General features: G+C 42.9%; 2 protein-coding genes across 13 annotated transcripts in view; one reads left to right on the forward strand and one right to left on the reverse strand.

Moving 5' to 3' along the window:
- Positions 1-25: 25 nt before the first annotated feature.
- On the forward strand, positions 26-9,828 carry GABARAPL2 (GABA type A receptor associated protein like 2). 2 transcript variants are annotated; one of them, XM_006207498.4, is made up of 4 exons: positions 26-208; positions 539-594; positions 1,734-1,906; positions 9,219-9,828. In XM_006207498.4, the coding sequence occupies exons 1-4, from the start codon at positions 175-177 to the stop codon at positions 9,307-9,309; spliced, it is 354 nt and encodes a 117-aa protein (XP_006207560.1). In that variant the 5' UTR covers positions 26-174; the 3' UTR covers positions 9,310-9,828. The 2 variants fall into 2 exon arrangements, with proteins under 2 accessions (XP_006207560.1, XP_072823846.1); XM_072967745.1 differs by lacking the exon at positions 9,219-9,828 and adding an exon at positions 4,248-6,784 and having other exon boundaries at positions 35-208.
- Positions 9,829-10,755: 927 nt separating this feature from the next.
- The window catches only part of ADAT1 (adenosine deaminase tRNA specific 1), a 35,275-nt gene continuing 26,037 nt past the window's right edge, over positions 10,756-19,993 (reverse strand). For 5 of the 11 annotated variants that reach the window (XM_072967726.1, XM_072967724.1, XM_072967721.1 and 2 more), the window contains 2 exons: positions 17,965-18,122; positions 10,756-11,239 (listed from right to left, as the gene is read on the reverse strand). In XM_072967726.1, coding sequence (XP_072823827.1) covers positions 11,112-11,239; positions 17,965-18,122 — 286 coding nt within the window. In that variant the 3' untranslated portion in view covers positions 10,756-11,111. Of the gene's footprint in view, positions 11,240-11,752; positions 11,989-17,964; positions 18,151-19,993 lie in introns of those variants that run through there. The other 6 variants (XR_012075764.1, XR_012075765.1, XM_072967730.1 and 3 more) reach the window with 6 other exon arrangements.

Genomic DNA, 19,993 nt, shown 5'->3' on the forward strand with positions numbered 1-19,993 from the left:
AGCCCCGCCCCTGGCCTGTTGCTAGGCTCCGGCAGCCGGAAGTCCCGCCTGCCTCGTAGTCACTGCCGCCGCCGCCGCCGCCGCCTCCGCCGCCGCCGTCGTTGTTGTTGTTGTGGTTGGTGCGCTGAACTCCGCGGCTCCGAGAGCCGTCTGCGTCCTTTCCCCACCGCCGCCATGAAGTGGATGTTCAAGGAAGACCACTCGCTGGGTAAGCGCTAGACCATTGGCCGGGCCATGGGGGCCGGGGCGGCGGGTGGGCCCCCTCCCCCACTCGGGCCGCCCTGGGCTGGGCCGGGCGGGGCGGATGCCTCGCTCTGGGGTCGGGTCGCCGAGGCCCTGGCACCCCGGGAGGTTGTCTGCGGACCCCGCGCCGCCCTCCAATGGCCCTACCGAAGCCAGGGCACCGAGGACCGAGGTCGCCGGGACTCCCGAACGAGGACCTGGGGCTTGCGCAGGTCATGGGGGGAGGAGGAGAGGAGGGCCCAGAAGCCGGCCGGCGGGCAGGTGCGACCGTCAGCCCGGTATGTTTCTCCCATAGAACACAGATGTGTGGAATCTGCGAAGATCCGAGCGAAATATCCCGACCGGGTTCCGGTAAGTGGACTCCCCGCCCCCTCACCTCGCTGTCACCCCTGCCGTCTAGGACCCGTGATAGGGCCGCAGGCCATTCAACAGTTGACAAGTTTAGATTACAGTTCCAGTTAGAGTTGCAGACGGGCCAAACTGGGTAAGGAGCCACCTTGGGCCAGGGCGTGAGGGGCTTGAGCTGGTGCTGTTCAAGATACCTCAGTGCTGAATCTCCCGATCTAGGCCAGTGAGCTGTCTGCAGCCTCTGGGCTCCCTCGCCAATTATGTAAGGAACGATGTTCTAGGACAGGGCAACAGGTCACTGCCACCTTGGGGAATGGTGTTGGAGGAAGACTGTCACTTCGGTCTTGCAGGTGGTACTTTTGTCTCAGGACATTCATCTTTAATATTGAGCCTCCATCTTTACCTCACTTCTAGTTCCCTTTTCTCACTCTGACCCTGTTCTCCTTTCCTGACCAAAAAAATCTGAGAAGCTGCTTCTAGTACGTTCCCTTTAATCAATATTAATTATCTTGCATTTCTCCCATGGTAGAGGAGATAGTTTCTGTAATCCTTACTGATTTTTAGAGGACATCCAGATGTGTTATTGTAGCTCATTGCTTGTGAACAGTTCCTTTGGGGAGGGGGCAAGGGAAATAAGTTTGAAACCTAGTTCAGAGAGAAGCAACAGGCCAAATGAAGAGCTTGGTTCTTGGCTGGCTGTGATTGCCAGTCATTCCCATTAGTCCATTCATTCTCATTTTCTGTGTTCCGTGGGATCTTCATGTCCCTGTAGTGTGAAGGCAGATCCATTCTGGGGTCCTGGGGCAACAGGCTATAGAGGGAACTCTCACCAGATATTCTCAGGTCTGTCAGATAAAAGGTTGAAAAGCTCTGTAGTGAGGGCTGTGTTTCATGCATGGTGAGATCAGGGATGAGAAGTACAATAACTGACCACAGAAAAGCACTTACCGTTTCCCTGTAGCACATTTATATCAGTTCTTAACCTCCAGAGTGTGTGGTTTATTAAGTCAGGGGTATATTTTCTCATGTTACGCAGTTTCCCACCTACCTCCTTGCCCACACACTGTTCATCAGCTCTTCAACAATGCAAGACCAGAGCCTCACACTAGAAATCCATTCCTGACCTTTCTTTGCTTTCACAGGTGATTGTGGAAAAAGTCTCAGGCTCTCAGATTGTTGACATTGATAAGCGGAAGTATCTGGTTCCATCTGACATCACTGTGGCTCAGTTCATGTGGATCATCAGGAAAAGGATCCAGCTTCCTTCTGAAAAGGCAATCTTCCTGTTTGTGGATAAGACAGTCCCACAGTCCAGGTGAGAGGTGTTTACTGGTATTGGCCATCTGCTTGGTTGCTTATAGAACTCAAAACTTTGGAGGTCTGAAAACTCTTAGAGGTCCTGACTGGAAATCTGAATTTTATGCTCCCCGACATTAGGAGTTCAAGGAAAATAAGAAAGGGCTGCAATAGATGGGAGTGCACTTTGGGTTAAGAAAATAGAATGAGGCCTGAACTTAAACAAAGAAACAAAACCAAAAAGATGAAATCCAGCCTCAGACATCCAAGAATCCTTTAAAACAGTTGGGGACTTAACTTAGGCTTAAGCCATTGTTAGAACTGAAGCCTGAAATGAGATTTTCTTCAAATGATCCATGAAATAAGTCCTGTCATTCTCCCCCAGGAGCTGTGGGCCCTGCTGAAGCTCAGCTTCTGTTAATCACCCTGCCTGCTTGCTTGCTCTCCAGACTCAGCTTTGGCCAGTTAGAGTACCTTGAGAGCAGCTGCCTGGTCCTCAAGTACGCAGAAATGGCTGCTGTCCAGCCAAGGGCCCTGAGATCTCTTTACAGACTTACACTTCCTTTGGTATCACCTGCCCTGACTCACAGTAACCGCCCTGTTGCTCTTGCCATTGTGTTGCCTGGAAATAATCTTTGGAATAACCTGGGGCCTGAATCTAGGCAGGGGCATTATAATTCTCTTCTTCTAGGTAGTTGACAGCCCAGCTTTAGTCCCCTGAGGAAAGAGGAAAATTTTCTGGCTCAGTCTGAATTGCTGGTCGGTCCTTTCCCATTATTGATTTGAGTACTTCTAGGCCCTGAGCCAGATGCTGGTCCCTCTCCTCCAAGTATGAATTCCTGGCTGCATCTCATCTTGGTGACCCAAACTAAGTTTCATCCCAAAAGTAGTACTTCCAAAGCTAAGACTTTAAGAAGCTCTGGGAACTAGCCCAATGTGGCTAAAATAGGTTTCTTTTGAAAATCCTTGAAAGCCCCAGAAGAGGCCTAAGCCAAATTCTAGTCCTTTTCCTGAAAGGTAGAAAACTCGGCACTTTTTGGTCTGATTTTCTCTTTTCCAGTCTCCACCACCCCCACTTCCTGGTGTTTGGCAGAGGATAGGGGAGAAATGGAAGAGTCTTCCCTTAGGCCAAGGTTCTGTGTGAGGAGGCAGGCCAGGCCCTGCCTATGGGTACCATTGGTCTGCTTACAGTTGTAGCTCAGAAGCTGTGGTGTTGGCAGAGGTCATCTGTCGCCCCGTTGGGCTCTCCCAGCCTTCCTTCCCAGGCCTCTGAGCAGCGTGGTGCTGGGTATACTCTTGTGGTGAAGCCCTGGGCATCTGTGGTCAATCTCAGCTTCCCTTAAGGTGGTGGGGGAGGTAAATCTTCATTCATACCACCTGCAACTTCTGCAGCCCTTTATTTTCTCCTTCCTGGAGGTGGCTTCCTGGGAGGAAGCAGGTGACTAGGACCTATGGCATTCAGTTTTATTTTCCTCCGTTCTGATCCTCCGATACTTCTTGAAAGGAATGCAGCAGGCTTTTGGAGACGTAAAAGTTACGTTAGTCTAGCAATGAAAATGGCTGCAGATCTTAACTAATGCCCCCTCCCCCATTATCCCTGAGATATAAATAGAATTGGAAATGAAAAGTGATTCTCAGGGCAGCAGAGGCTGCTTCAGTGCCATTTTCTCTCTAAGTCCCATTTGACTTTCCAGCCTGGTAAGAATCCTTAAAACAAATTATACCAGTGACCCAAGTCACTAACTGGCCTCTTTGCCCAGGCCCTTCAGTGCCTTTGGCCCCAGTTAATGACTTCCTGCCCCACATTTAATACAGTAGTTCTTTGTGTGTTTGGGGTTTTTATTCTTAAAAACAAATTTGTTTATAAACAAAAGAGGCAAGTGACGTCATTGGGCTTTATGCAACCAGATGGCTGTACAAACAGAATTACCAGTCTCCTTCCTAAAGCTGGTGTTTAACTCAGCTTCACCATTTCCTCCCCAAGGCAGTGCAGCAGCCTCTTCCTTAGCACTTCCCAGCCTCCTCAGGGAAGCGTGGGGCCTCCCTTAACCTTCAGCCAGTGCTTGCAGCCTTTGGAGAGTGGCTGGGGAAATCAGAGTTGAGAAAGGATGAGGAGCCCTCCTCCATCCCATAACAGACAGCGCTGCACAAGGATTGCTATGTCTGAGGCTGAGAGAAAGTAATTTCAGTTATTTCTGCCTTGGAGCAGAAGAGTGTTGTGGAACACAGGCAACCATCATGTAAAATAACATGATTATTGTTTAGTTAGTGTTAAATATTGAATCTAGAAATAGAGACAGAAGCAAGTCCCTAAAAGTTTTACTTACTAAATTCTGAGTTCTGTTTTTTTTTTTTTTCAGAAAGGGGAGCTCTCAACTGCCTTTTCCCATTTAGCATTGGAAAGTTGAATTCTCTGCCTAAGTGCCTGCATCCAGAATCAGGCCAAAACCAAAAGGAAAACTATGCCTTGGTGCAGACAGGACTTGAGAAAGAGTATCAGTGTACATGTTTCCAGTCATGGCAGCAGTGCCTACCTTTTGGTCTTTGTTTAGAACACAGACTAGAGTCTTGTTAATCCCCTATTTAAAATAGAAACAGGAATATGTTATTAAATAAAATATATCTAACATGTTATAATTTGGGAATGTTACATTGAGAAGTCTGTGCTGTTTAAGATTATAGTGTTTAGTTGCTCCTGGCTTTTAAAGAGGTACTAAGTAAAAGAAGTTGTGATGTCTTACAGTCCATTCAAACTTTAGAAATTTGCTTAAATTAAGCATTTTGGATAATTTCTGGGTAAATACCCTTCAAGAACAGGGTTTATTTCAGCAGTGGAATAGAGTTTATATCAGAGAAAAATCTAATAAAAGGAATAAGTAGTAGTTAATTTCTGTATTTTAGAATCTTGAAGCACCTTTAGGGCCATGTTAATTTTCATTTTGAGGCCAGTGCCTTTCCGGGATCCACGGCAGTGGCCACTGTCCTCCCACCTCCCCCTACCCATTCTGCCCCTGCTGCAAAAGAGATAAATCCAGGTCCAGTGGAAGCACGTGGGCTTCAGAGCAGATGAGTGACCAGGTGTTCTCGTCTTTCTAGCCAATTCATGAGTCAGGCTGGATCCCACAGCCTCCACAACCTGACCTTGGCTGGGGCCAAGGGGAGGTTGTACAGGGACTGGGCATCCACACAGTTCTAGGTCAGCCTCCCTCAATTCATAGGCTGTTGAGTAGCTTAAAACTAGTTTGCCCTCAGCAGCATGGCCATTCCTGGATGTGAATCCTTCTGGAAAGTGCCTTTATTATTGGTTAGTTTGTTTAGATCTGTATGATCCTGAATGGAGGGCTGGGGGACAGGGTTTTAGGGGACAATTTATGTTTATTTCTTGCAGTTCTTCAGGGTCCCACCACCCCTTAGCTTGGCTCCATGGCATAAGTTTGCCATTGGCTTTTCCCATGTCTTTCCTTGTCAGACTCAGAGCATGAAGCGGGCAGTCCCCCAGTACTCAGCAGCATCCTTCTGGGGTGAGCCCATGTAATACTTGATGCCAGTGACGTGCATGTGTATCAGGGACTGGGGGCCATCTTTGGGAAGCCCTGGAGTTGCATTACTGCTCGTGAATTGTCAGGGAATCCAGCAAGCCTGTACAGCTTAGCTTAACAGACGTGTTAGAGCTGCTTCTGTGCTTTCAGATCCTCTGGTGTTCCAGCAGCAGCCTGCCTGGTGCTGTGTGGCTTGGGCCTCTGTGAATTCTGAGAGGGGAACCTGTCTTTTCAGAAGTGTATGGAACTTGTCCTAAAGGGACACACCAGCCTTCTGCTGTATGCTGCCTGCTGAAAATGGGCTTTTTTTTGGCATCCTGCCCTTCTACTTGGCTATTCTGTTTTAATAGGACTTAAAATATATATATTTCTAAACTATATTTGTTGCCCAGCTCTTTTTTGCTCCAGGCCAAGTTATTCTGACTTTGTATGTGTGTGACCTGTCCCACAAGTACTGTTTTTAAATCATAGTGTACAGATGCAGTGGTCTTCTTTCCCGGCACCTAGGGACACCTCGAATCAGGTGTTCTGTCACGGGCTGCTGACTGGAGCATTTAGCTTCCAGCATTGAGCACTGTCAGTTTTCAAGTTCCTGCCGAAGGGATACCCTGAGTATGAGGACATGGTGCTACTGCCAGCTTAATAAAGTTTCCACACGATGCTGCATGGCAGAGAAAAGGAGAACAGTGAAAGGACTCTTAAAGTCATTAGGTACAGCCATCTAGCTGTCAAATTACAGGATCTGAAGGGGTGAGTGCTAAGACCTGCTGTTCAGTGTGTGACGCAGAGGCCGGCAGCAGTGGCCTTACCTGGGAACTTGTTAGAAATGTAGTCTCAGGCTTGACCCTGACCTTCTGAATCTAAATACGTACTTTAACAAGAAGTCCAGGTGACTCCTGCAAGTTTGTTTGTGTGAGAAGCACTGTTCTAAGGGAGATCTCTGCAGAAGGTACAAGGATGCTGACATTAGGCCATTAGAACAGATCAAGTTGTGTATTCACTTAGAGGCAGCACAGCTTGGTGGTCAGAATATCTCCTAGCTTTGTAATCTGGGGTAAATTATTTAACCTCTTTGTGCCTCACTTTTATTATCTGTGAACTACGGATTATGATTATACCTGCCTCCTAAGACTTTTCTGAGGATAAAGAATTAACATATGTAGTGCACTTAGAACAGTGCTAGACATATAAATGTTTGCTATTAGAATTTTTATGGTCATCCTCTATAGCTGCTAGGCTACTGTTGAACAAATTTATAAACCCAATTTTACTTAAAAGACAGTGGAATCTAAAAACAGAGCGCCACATGTTTACAGGCACCCCCCTCCCCTGACCCCGTCAGTCTCAGGGCCTGCCTTAGACAGTAGTGGTTCCATGGTCATTGTTCACTGCGGGCAACATTCAGAGAGTCTGGGATTTATAAAGCTCCTCAAGTATTTCTAACTCAGCAGGATTTAGAGCCACTGTCCTTGGGCTTCTGACTTGCCAGGAGAAGAGCAGAACTTGGTCTGGCAAATGGAATCAGACTTGACATAGGCATGAAGGTGTCCACTGCTTCTACTACCAAACCCCTTTGGTAATGGTAGTGGGGAGATTGTAGTTCAGGTCTTACCAAGGTCACCCTGGACACCTGTACCAAGTGGAGAAAGAGTTGTGGCAATATCTGTAGCTGTTTTCCCCTTCTCCTCATTCTGAGGATTCTCAGAAAAAAGCTGGGTTCCTTTGGGCATTCCCAGCCAGCAGGGTAAAAGTCTTCTTCAGAGACTCATCTACTTGTTCAAGTCCTTTGCCAGTTACTGAATCCTCTCATTCCACTTTCTGGCTTGTCAGTCATGCTGCGGCCTAATTTCATGCTCTTAAAGATAAGCATCTCCAAAAAAAAAAAAAAAAGTAAGTGTCTCTCCCTCTGGCAAAGGGATTGTTTCCCAACTTGGCTGCACATGGAATCATCTTGGGCTTTAAAAACATACTTATGCCTAGGTCCTACCTCCAGAGATTCTGATTTAATTGGTCTGGGGTGGGACTTGGGCATGGAGCTGTTTTTCAGGCTCCTCATTGTGATATGCAGCTAAGGTTGAGACCCTCACCACTCCAGGTGTTGTTATGAGCAGGGGTTCCACCCTCTACCCACTGCCCCACAAGTCCTCGCATGTTCCAGGGCAGTGCAGTCAACAGAAATGGCACATAGGCCACGTTCGTAATTTAAAATTTCCTAGTAGCCACATTAAAAAACAGATGAAATTAATTTTAATAGTATATTTATCTAGTATATCCAAAACGTCATCATTTCAACATGTAATCAAAATTGAGATATTTTACATATTTTTTTCATACTAAGTTTTTGAAATCTTGTGTATATTTTATACTAACACACCGCAGTTCAGATGAGCCACATTTCAAGTGCTGAATGTAGATAGTGGCTACTGTATTGGGCAGCAGAAAAATGGGACATTTCTATCATAGCAGAAATTTCTAGTGGACAGTGCTTTTTCAGGGAGTCCTTATTTTACAAATTTCAGGTTAAGAGATCCTTGCAGGAAGTACAGTTGTATTGTACAAGATGCCAATGACAGGCCATTTTGTATTCATACTCATCCACTCCCACATTGTTACTTATTCTCATCTACCCACACAGCCAACCAACTAAGCTAGAAAATGGGCAGGAAGAGTAGGAAAAAAAAAAACCACCCTTTATAAATGCAGTCTGTATCCCTGTTCACATGGAGGTCCAACACAGCCCACAGGAGCAAAGCAGCAGAGTAGGGCAGCCCTTGCTTCACCAGGTTGTGGCCTTGGACCCCTCTTTATCTACCTGCTGGCCCTTGTTTTACTGAGTCTTGCATTGAAGCATCTGTTGCAACCTGTCCTGGCTGGTGACTTATGTCTGAAGCCAGCTCTCAGACCACTGTCACTGCTGGTTCTGGTTGACCTCACATGCATGGTCATGCTGATGTTTAGCACCTGTCTGCACCTCCTGCTCGTTTCTGATAGTGCAGTCATGTGGCCGTAGTTTGCCTGGGGCTCCAGGCGTTACTAGTCTTACTCTGGAGCCAGTACAGCTCAGTTTCATGGCAGAGAACTGGAACTAGATTAGGTCTCTTCTGCTGCAGTCTGATTTACTGCTAAGGGGAAGCCAGCTCTCCCACCCACATGGTTAGTTTGAGCAGTATCTATTTCTGGAGGGTTCTTAGGAAGACTGGGCAGGACTTCTTTGGATCTCAGATACAATCTGAGAGCTGAGAGGAAAGTCACTTCCCTTTGATGACGCTGATGCAGATCTCTGGAGCACAGGGTTTCTGGCGGGGGCGCTTCCACAGCAGTGAACCCACTTGTTCTTTATCATGTTAGGTGCAAATTATAAATCTTCAAATAGACCAGCCCGAAGGAGAAGAAAACACATCGCTCTTCCTTATCTTTGTCCTCCACCCACACAGGGATGGGCCTCTTGGACTCTTACTTTGCTTAATTTTTTCCCTTCCCCTGGAATTCAGAAAGCATTAACCAGTACTAACCAGCCACGTCCACCCTAGGAGCTACAGCTGGCTTCTGAAGGATTTAGTTGGTGGGAGGGTGGGTCGAATAGCCTTGCCTTGGGACTGGAGGATGGAGAGTTGATTCTAGTCTTACCTACTGATTCCCAAATTACTTTTGTCAGCTACTACCAAAGGTGTGACAGAGAGTAGCTAATTTAAGTAGTTAAGTTCCTTAGCCTCAAGTCATCTTTCTCCCAACATCTGGAGCCAGTAATCAAACCCAATTCTCAGTGTTGTTTTTTTGTTTTTCTCTTTCAAGCCTAACTATGGGACAGCTTTACGAGAAGGAAAAAGATGAAGATGGATTCTTGTATGTGGCCTACAGTGGAGAGAACACTTTTGGCTTCTGAGGACCAGTGCTGGGCTAGGTGCACCATTCCTGCTTGTGTATCTTGTAAATAACCAGCCATTTTCAGTTATCCTACCAGAACCTATTCACATAGACCTATTAGTGCATTTGTAACTGGATTTATTTCTTAATATATTGGAAGGTTTTGTTTCCTTAGACTAGTAAATTATCATACAGAGTTTTATTTTGAGTTTTTCTTTTTGTGCACTGTCCTCATGGCTACACTCTCCAGGGAACTCGTTCCTCTGGAAATCTTACTTAATGAAGATATTTCCATACTGAAGTGAGGTAGGTGGGGAATTAAAGTGCAAGGGAGGGGGATGTTGCATCTATTCTGGATTATGTATGAAGTGTTAGATGGCTAAGTATTAAAAGCATCCAAATTAAATCCTTAGCAATCAGAACACTTGCTTCACTAGATTTTGCCAACTGCCAGTCATGTTGGACTAAGCTAATCTGTTCCTCTTTCTGAAACTATTAAGGTAAATAATTAACAATAAAACTTCCTCTTATAAAGGCATTGCAGTGTGACCATGTCCTTTATTCACATTCTTTTAGATGAGAAGCAGCCCTATGTTTACCAGGTCAGGAGGAGGATTTGTGGGGCCCATGGCAGCACAGCTGGAACAGGAAGCAGTGGCCTTTGTCATTGGCGGGGGGGAATCTTTTTTTTTCAAGTGGTTAATATACTCATATGTCTCAGATAACAAGTCTCTATAAAAAGGTATATAGCGAGAAGTCTTTCTCCCACCACTGCTGTCTGACTACCCTAACCCTCCGCCTTAAGGGAAACTACTTTTACTGACTTCTTGTTTCTTTTCAGAATTTATTTTTGCAAGTTCAATTAAATATGAATACATGTCCAAATTATTTTCTTCTTTTTCTTATACAAATGAAAACACATTATATATACTTACATACATTGATTGCTTTTTTTCATTTAACAGTGTATCCTGGCGATCTTTCCATATCAGAAAGCCTTCATTTCACTTCACAGAAAGCCTTTTCATTTATTTTTACACTAAGTAGTATTGCATTTGTGGATATATCATTATTACTTAACTAGTCCCCTATTAATGTCATTTGGGTTGCTTGCAGTTTTTTTTTTTTACTACTATGTCATGTGTAGTATATAGAATATAGATACAATGTTGGAATGATAACCATATACATATAGCCTTTATGTGTACCTGCAGTCATTAAGGTATTGCTCTTCAATCCTTTCTTTCTAAAAATCAAGATTTAGATTTTTCTAGGTCACATGTTTTATGATTTCACACAAATTAGAGAGAGATGTAGGCTTGCTAGGACACAAATGCATCTAAGAGGAAATGCTTGCTTACTTTCCTAAATCTTCCTCAGACTGTGTTGGGGGCTAGAGCTCTACACAGAATAAAGAAACCAGGTATCTAAGAACATGTAGTTAAAATGACTGTCAAGCAAAAGGGAGGGAACAAAGATCTTTAACTTCATCTTTACCAAATTAATAAGTAACCTGTCAAAGCTCTCTACTGATATCAGCTTTCCAGTTGAGATCAGAGGAAACATTCTTGTCATAAGCATCTTGTTGGTCTTTTCCAAACATGACCCAATAAAATCTTGGTGGTCTTTGCTGGTAATTCCACAGTAGAAGCAGGTAGAAACTAACCCCTCGGCAAGGTACAGGGAAGGAACAAGTTCTGTGTTATAAGGAATGTTGTTTGCAGTGACAAATACCCAACTCAGATTTGGCTTAAGCTCTAAAAAGGCAGTTATTTCAACTGTCATGAAGGGATGGTTCACTGGCTTCAGGCATAACTCGAATCAAAGATCAAATGATAACATCAGAACTTTTCCCATCTTTAGGTTTTTGTTTTCCTCTATATTGACTTCATTTTCAGGCGGATTCTTTCCATGTGATGGCAAAGATGACCCCATAAGTTTAACAACTCCTGTGGAAGAAGAGCATTTCTACTGAGAACAATGTCAGAAGTCCCTGGGGGAACTCTGATCTTACTTGAATTATGCACCCCTACCCATTCCTGTAAGCAGATGGGGTAGGAGGTCCCCAGAGAAAGAACTAGGCATGGATTTCTTGACGTAAGAGAAGCCATTTTTGTCCTAAGCCATCTTGTGATCTAAGCCTGGCCATAATGCTTATCCTTGAACAGGTCTCAGTAATCAGGCAAGGGAAGTAACAATAGCAAAGATAATGTATCAATTGTAAAAACTCCCAGTTCAGTTTCACTGGTAATGATAAGCCTGAAAGGCTCAACCACCAGATCCACTGGAACCTAAGGAATGATGATGTTGACCTTTTCTGACCCTCGTGACTTCGATCGACTAAAGCTTGGACTCTGTTGATTGCCCAAGCCCCTTCATGAATATTCATGTACCCTTAGCTTAAAACTTTCCCAATTTTGCTGTTCTGGGAGCAAAATGCAGATCCCTGGTGTTCTCCTTACCTGCTGCAAGTTATAAATCCTTCCATCTCCCAATCTTTGGCTTGGGTGTGTCCTCTGGTTCAACATCCACCAAGAGGCAAACCCAATTTTCAGGTAATATTCCCTGCTTGGGGTAGTGGCTTGTGGGTAGGAATGGTGAACCCCTCCTTAACCACGTGGTACAGACATGGAGGAGGACCTCTTCCAAAGGCATTTTCATCTGTTTCTGTATCACAACCACAAATCCACAAATGGAACTGAGAAGAAACAGATGGGAGGAAATCAAAAGGCAAGTGTCACCAAAGCCAACTATTTTTCTTTTAAAAGTAGTTTATACTTAGCATTTATTCAGCACTTACTGGATATACCAGATGATTTACAAACATTGTTGCAATTCATCTTCAAAAAGCCCTCACAAGATAGTGTAATTCTCACAGCCAGCCACCCTGCTACCCAGAGGCAGAACTGAGACGCCAAACTTGCGGTTTAAGAGGAAAGACATAGTTGGCAGTATCAAATCATTTTGTGTGTGTGTGTGTGTGTTTTCTATTTACAGTGTGCCTCACATTGTGTTGGACACTGGGGCAAATATGAATAAAGCATTACCCCCTACACCAGGAGCTTGCAGTCTGGTGGTAAACCAAAACATAAATAATTATAAAGCAATGTTGTAAGTGCTATAGTAGAAAGTATTATTGGAACAGAGGAGAGAATAGCTATTACCTATAAAAATTGTTGAAGAAACCAGCCTTATCTGTAATATTAATCAATAAAAATGGATTTGTTAACCTTTCCTTTAAAATGCAGCAGATGAGTGAAGGTTTTAAAAGTTAAAAAAGAAAAAAGTTGTATCTAATCTCCCCCAACTCTAGTCCTTAACAGACACTAGTAAGATTTTATCAAACTATGTAAGAAACCCTTAACCCTTTCTTAAACTTTCAGAGATTAGGAAAAGAGAATAATCACAAATTCATTTTGAGACTTAGAAAATCTCAATGCCAAAACTTTATGAGAAAAATTATACATTGATCTCATTTATCAACTTAGAAAAATCATAAATAAAATAGTAAACAAAAATTCATCAGTCTACTGAGACAATCACGATCAGTAGAGCTTAGCACAAGGATCAGTTACATAGTTCATCATTATGTCTATTATGAAAACATACCACGTTTAACAAAGGAGAATATTGGGCTGCACTCTGCAGGCCTGCAAGCCCTGTACTTGCCCAGCCTCCAGACTGAAGAAAGAGCCCAGAGTCAGCGACAGAGACATCAATGGCTTAATGGGTAGGCGATCTTACATGTCCGAAGCAAAAGGGTCCTGGAGTGACACTGCACCAAGGATGGCAGATGGCAGGCAAGACTTGGCAGCAGTCGGAGGGGGATGGTTACCAGGTATAGGGGAAATGGAGGAAACCAGCAGAGGCAAGTCCTTCATAGCCCCTTTGATAAACTAGCAGGGTGGAGCCTTTCTGATCTAAAGATTAGAATAATCACTAGCTAGGGCTGGGGCAAATACATAGGCATTTACTGATTAGGCTCTGTGGTTAAGAGGGGAGGTCAATTGTATGTAAGTGAAGCAGGCACTGGTCGAGCAGGGGATGTACAGACTGTACACAGAGCAAGAGAACAGCCATCTTGAGTGGCCTGATCACACAGAGGAAAACTATATGATCATCTCATAGATGAAGAAAACGCACCCGAAACAACTCAAGACCTATGTATAGTTTTTTTTTAAATCTCTTAGCAAATTTAGAGTTCTTTGACTTGATAAAGGGAATTCATAAAAAAATCTACATCAAATGTGTACATTAGTACATAAAGCTATGGTGGGTAAGGTAGTGTGGTACTTACGTTGAGAATGATAAATACATTAATGGAAGAGAACCCAGAAACAGACGTGTGTAAAACATGTCAGAGGTGGCATGACAAGTCACCAGGGAAATGATGAACCAGTTAACAACTGGTTACTTATATGGTAAAATTTTAGAGGCATTCCTACTAAAATTAGGAACTAAAAGAGGAAGTCTGAAGAGTAAACTTTATGGTATGTGAATTATATCTCAAAGAAGCTATTAAAGTCTGCTATCACTACGTTTACTCTGGCATAAAATTGTTCTGGCATAAAACTAATGTAGTAAGAGAGGAAATGTAAATGAGAGGCATAAGAATCAGAAAGGAAGACTAAATTGTACTAATATGCAGACAGTGACAGTCTACATAGAAAAATCCAGAGAATCTATACAAATTAAATAAGAAAGTTCACCATGGTTGCTGGATACCAGATCAGTTACAAATATTGATGATGTTTCTACATACCAGTTATAACCAATTAGGGAATATTATAGGAAAAAAATTTCATTCTCAATAGGAGCAAAATCTATAGGTGCATAGGAATAAACTTAATATAAGATGTGTAAAAACCTTCATGGAGAAAATGATAAAACATTACTGAAGGACACAAAAGAAGATCTAAACGAGGGATATACTGTATTTAAGGATGAGAAGATCCAACATTGTAGAGATGTATATTACCCCCAGATTAATCTGTGAGTTTAATGCAATTTCAATAAAAACTCCAATCAGGTTTGTGTGTATGTGTGTGTAATCTAAGGATTGATGGTAAAATCCATGTAGAAGAGCAAAAGCCAAGAATAACCAAGAAGTGTTAAGAAAAACAAGCCAGGGAGATTTGTCTTAGCAGTAATTAATTAAGACTATGCCATATGGCAAAGAGATAGACAAACCAGGGAACACAACAGAGACCCAGAAACAGACCTGTGCTTAAAATACAACATTGATGGTGTGAAAAATCAAAGGGGAAATGATTATTCTAGTTAATCCATTATTTTATAATCAGTTATATATATGAAAAAATTAGACTCTTATATTATATCATGCATAAAATAAATTCAAGGTGAATTAAAGATCTAAATAAGGAAAAACAAAACTTTAAAAAAAATCGAGGGAAAAAATTCAGAATAGCTATGATCTTAAGAGTTGGGATGGACAGCTTCTTAAGACAAACTACAAAAAAAAAGTGATAATTTTAAGTACATTAAAATTTCAAAAATTATGTTTTTTCCTCAGTTAATATTTTTACTGAGGGGATGCTGAAATATTGTTTTGGTATCACAAAAGATTTGACTCATTAAATGAGAATATCACTCTACCTCTCTTTAATAAAAGGTGACCAAATATATTATGGAATTTAAAAAAATCTATCATTTTAATTTAAAAATGAAAAACTTTTATTTAAAAACAAGGTACTATAAGCATAATTAATAGAGGCTGCAGGTTAGATGAAAATGTTTGCAACAGATATAAACCAAAAAAGAATATCCAAAATAAATAACTCTTTCAACTAATAAGATAAAAAACCCAAGAGAACAATGGGCAAAAGATAACAGATAATCCTTATCTTCTCAAGGCCCTGTATATGTTGTAAATCGCACCAACCCTACAGAGTATGCCTTTCACAAAGTCTACAGTGTGAACAGTGCCCCTTAGAGTTGTGCAGTGCACAAACTCCACACTGAAAAATACAGGCTTACACTATACAGTTGGTGGCCCTGTGAAATGCAAAGGGAAGTAAAACTATGGGAAGTCATTTCACAGTCATCAAATTGGCTAAATTTAATTTTCAACATATAAAATGTTAGGGAAGATATGATACATCTGGAGTCCTCATAAACTGCTGTTGTGGTTATAAACTGGTGCCATCACACTGGAAAGCAATTTCACAATATGCAGTAAAGTTCAAGATGCAGATAAGCTGTGACCTAGCAAATTCCACATCTAGTATATATCATAGAAATATCTCCATCCATTTGCAAGAATGATCACTGCAGCCTTGTCTGTATGAGCCAAGAACTGGAAACCAATTAAATGTCTGTCGACAGAAGAATGGAGGGATAATATGTGGTATATCCACACAAAGGAATACTATACAGCAGTCAAAATGAATGCTCTAGAGCTCCGTATGTTAACAGAAATGAATCTCCAAAATGGTGCTGATGAATGAAAAAAGCAAGTTGCAGAAGCATCATATCATTTCTATAAAGCTTAAAAACATGGAAAACATTCGTATGTATTGCTCACAGATAGAAAATTATGTAATAAAAGTATAAACCATGTGATTGAGGATGGTGGTTACCCAACAGAAGGAGGGGAAGAGTATCAGGGAAGGGTAGATATGGAGTTTCAAATACAAAGAAATGCTTTATTTCTCCAGAAAGTAAAAACCTGAAGCAAATATAGCAAAATAGTTACTGTTAGTTTTCTTTTTATTGTTATATTTGAACTATTTCATAACTTTTTGTTTTTAAGTTACATCAGTGAGAACAGAGCTTGGATCCTTCTCAAAGAACAGCACACGGTGCCTGTATTTCTCACTCCCCTTCACTCCTTAACCCAGGAGAGGCTGGCTTCCACTTCCCCGACTCTGCATTTGCTAAGGTTACCAAAAATAACCTTGTCCCCCAGTTGGGGGCTGAAGGGGACCACATGTTTCTTAGTTTTTACCTTCCTTGTCTCTCTTTCTTTGAATATATTCCACACTCCAGATTACTCCCTCTTTGAAGCTCCTAATTGGCTTTTTCCTGATTTTCCTCTGGCCTCTTGGTCACACTCTTTCCTGTGCTTCTCTCCCTGTTCCTAAACTCTCCATGTTTCCTAGGGTTCAGTCCCAGGTCCCCTTTTCTTGTCATTCCATACACATTCTCCTTGGATGGTTTTACCCTAACCTATGTCTTCAAAGACTTCCTATAAATAGATGAGTTCAAAATCTCTATCTTCAGTCAGTCTCTCTCCTGAGACCCAAACCAGTCTTTCCAAATGTCCACTCTAGGTCCCTTGGAATCAGAAATTCCTCAGAAGAGTCTGAGAGTCTGAGCTCATTGTCCACTGCCTACAACCCGACACCCCTGCCTCCCCACCACAGAGCAGCTCCTCCTCCTGGATCCCCTCCCTGATACATAGCACCTCCTTCCACCCTGTCACCCACACAGTAACCTGAGAGCCACCCTCAATACTCCCTCATCCTTATCCCCTACCTGCAATCAGCTAATCAGCCTTACCAGTCTCTGTATATTTCTCAAGTCAGTCCCCTCCCTGTGGCTTATAAAACCATTATTGTCTGGGCCTCATCATTTCTGTTGATTACTACAGTAATCCCCCAATTATGGTCTCCATGCCACTATCTCTGCCCCTAACTAATCCATCCCCCTTACTACAGAGAAGAGTGATCTTTCTAAAATGCAACTTCCAACTCAGTACTCTTTCCTCAAATACCCCTAAAATGCTGAGTCATCAGGATAAAACCATTCCCCTTCCCAGGACTTAAAAGTCCTCCCCAACTTGCTCCAAATGCCTCTCCAACCCTTTCCACACTCCGCCAGCCCAGCCATCCTGTGCTCTCATCTCTGGCCTTTGCATATGGTGAATTCTCAACCTCCAGTACCTTTTTCTCAAAGCTGTCCCCATATGCACCACCATTTCTCTTTGCTTGCCAGCCCCTAGTACTTCCCCTTCACCTCTGCTCTAGTGTACTGGGCCTATGAGACCTTCCTGTGCCCCTCCCTCTCCCAGGTTGTGGAGCCTCTTGCTACTGTGGTGCTGCCTTCATCTCAAAAGCGAGGGCACTGACACTCTGAAAATGCACTCACCTACCCAGTATCACACACCCAGTACATCCTGGAGCCACAATTCAGACTCAGGTCTATAGCCAAAATCTATCCTTGTTCTGCTAGACCAGAGGCTACAAATTGAAGGCCTGTGTCTGTCTGTGGCCTCTAGACATGTACATAAAAATCCAACTTTCTTGCTTCTCCTGAAAAAATTCTGATGATTGGCAACAGTCAGCTGGGACAAAATAATGGCTCCTCTTTGGACAAGGGATACTTTCCAGTTCATTCCACCTACTTTCTTTCAGTTTCCTATTCCTGGATATACTTGAGTTTGCAACCTTTGCACCACAGTTTATGCACCCTCCTTTATTCTAGAATAGAATTCCTCCAAAGTATATGCAAGCAGTGGGGGAGGGTATAGAACAGCAGTAGAGTGCCTGCTTGGCATGCAAGAGGTCTTGGGTTCAATCTCCAGTACCTCCATTTAAAAATAAATAAATGAAATAATAAACAAACAAACAAACCTAATTACCTCCTCCCAAGAAAACAAAAACAAAAACCCAAAGCATATGTAAGCAAAATACAAACTCACATTGGTCCTCACCTTTCACGAGAGGCAGAGCTGGGCTGAGCCATCCACCTGTGTCAGCACAGGTGAGTGAACTGTCTGGAGCCAGTGGAGACGGTGCTGCCACTCCATCACCCCAAAGCTTTGTTTCTCCTGCTGCCAGATGGTTTCTCAGCCCAGCAGTTACTGATGTGCTAGGATAGGAGGGCATTCACAATACTGCTGGATAAATAAGGAAAGTACAACACAAAAATACCAACTGAAAAGGCACCCACTGGAGGACAAAATAGTCAACAAGTGGTAGCAATAAGAAAGGAGGTTGATGAAACTTTAGGGGATGAGGGGAGAGCAGGGAACATACATTTAGAAGAGCTCTTTGGTTTGCAATGAAAATGGGCAAACTAGATTGAGTGTGCATCTACTGCTGGGCAAAGCATGGGTTGCCCATAGATCAATTTCTCAGCAGTCTTTTCAGAGGTCACATATAAAGGTCTGTTGTTAAACTGAAGAAAGACGCAGGGACTGGGCCCTGTGATTCTGCTCTGTTGTCAGGTTGGTTTCACCACCCAGGGGCCCACGGTGCCTCTCCCCACGGAGACACTGCTGGGTTTCAATGCGCTTTTCATTCTCTAGGCTGCCTGAGCAAACAGCCATCACTGTTTCCATTGTGAGCTCTTCTCCTTCTGGAGCCAAGCCCAAGTTGAGGGAACATGTGCTTGAGACCAACATTTGGCAGCCTGGGTCCCCACTTGGAGCGACTTTCCGCCTTTGCCTTTTCCCCATCAAGACACGTTCCTGCATTTTGGAGACTAAAAATCACTGCTTAACAAGCTTAATTCTAAAACCTGGTTCCCCACCCTGCTAGCTCATTGGGATGAAGGACAAAAAATCCACACCAAAATTCAGCGCCCAGGCTACTAAGACAAGAAATATTTCCACCTCTCCCTTGCTACCAACATGACTGAGGCCATACATATCTCAAAGTGTCAGTGGGCTTACCTTCCCGGAGAAAAATTCTCTTTCCATTATCTACCCAACTGAGAATTTTTATGAGGAGTCCTATCTCACAGATGAAAAAATTGAGCATCCTAATCCTGGGACCTCATTTTCTAGACTAGGTATCCTGTTAGAAGCCAGAGATTAAATGCTCTCTCCACGTCCACATAGGAAGTAGTGGCAGGATTGGTACTAGAACATAATTACTTTAATATCCAGACCAAAGTTTATTCTGCTATGCCAAGTAATTAATAAGGACTAGGGTTTTTTTTATATTATTATATTGAGATATAATTACATGCAATAAAAACACAGATCTTAAGTGTAGAGCTTAATAAATTTTGACAAATTAATCAACACAGAATGTTTCTATCATCCTAGGAAGTTCCCTCGGGCCTTTCCCCACTCAACTCCCTTCTCCCATCTTCCCCCACCAGGCAACAACCCCTGTTCTCATTTCTATCCCTTTTGGTTAGTTTTGGGACCCCAGTTTTAAGAAATAAAAATTGAATGCCTGTGACTTTGCCTGCAGCCCTTAAGTGTCTTTTTGTAGAATTTTTCTCCCCCTTTTGGACCACAAGTACTACTTAAGATTTGTTTTGGATACAGCTGGACATTCTTCCAGAAAGTCAGTCTTAGCCCCAGTACAGATATATTTAGGTTTAAAGGGATTCACGTTTATAAGATATGAAGGCCAACTATAATTCTTCAAAATGTGGTATAAAAAGAACTCTTCCTTCTGGAAAATAAAGTAGCTTTCTCCAAAATATCTGCCTCCTTGGCTCCTTTTGTATCCCTCCATTCCTTCACAGTAGCTGCATTTGTTCCTATGGAAAGAATTGCTTGAGCCCTTGAAAGTGAGCACATATGCAGTATCTTTCTACTTGGAAGCTGTTCCCCAGTTTCGACAACCTTCTGCTGCAGTGGGACTCCTTTTAACAGCTCACTGACTTCCCCAACATCATCACAGGAGGATAGTGGCAGCTGAAAACCTCACATTGTCCTAAGCTATTTAACTAGCCAGCAAGGGATCTGGGTTTTAGAAACTGGAAAACTTTGGCTAAGGCGT

Source organism: Vicugna pacos, chromosome 9 (assembly GCF_048564905.1).
Source record: "Vicugna pacos chromosome 9, VicPac4, whole genome shotgun sequence".
Lineage (NCBI taxonomy): Eukaryota > Metazoa > Chordata > Mammalia > Artiodactyla > Camelidae > Vicugna > Vicugna pacos.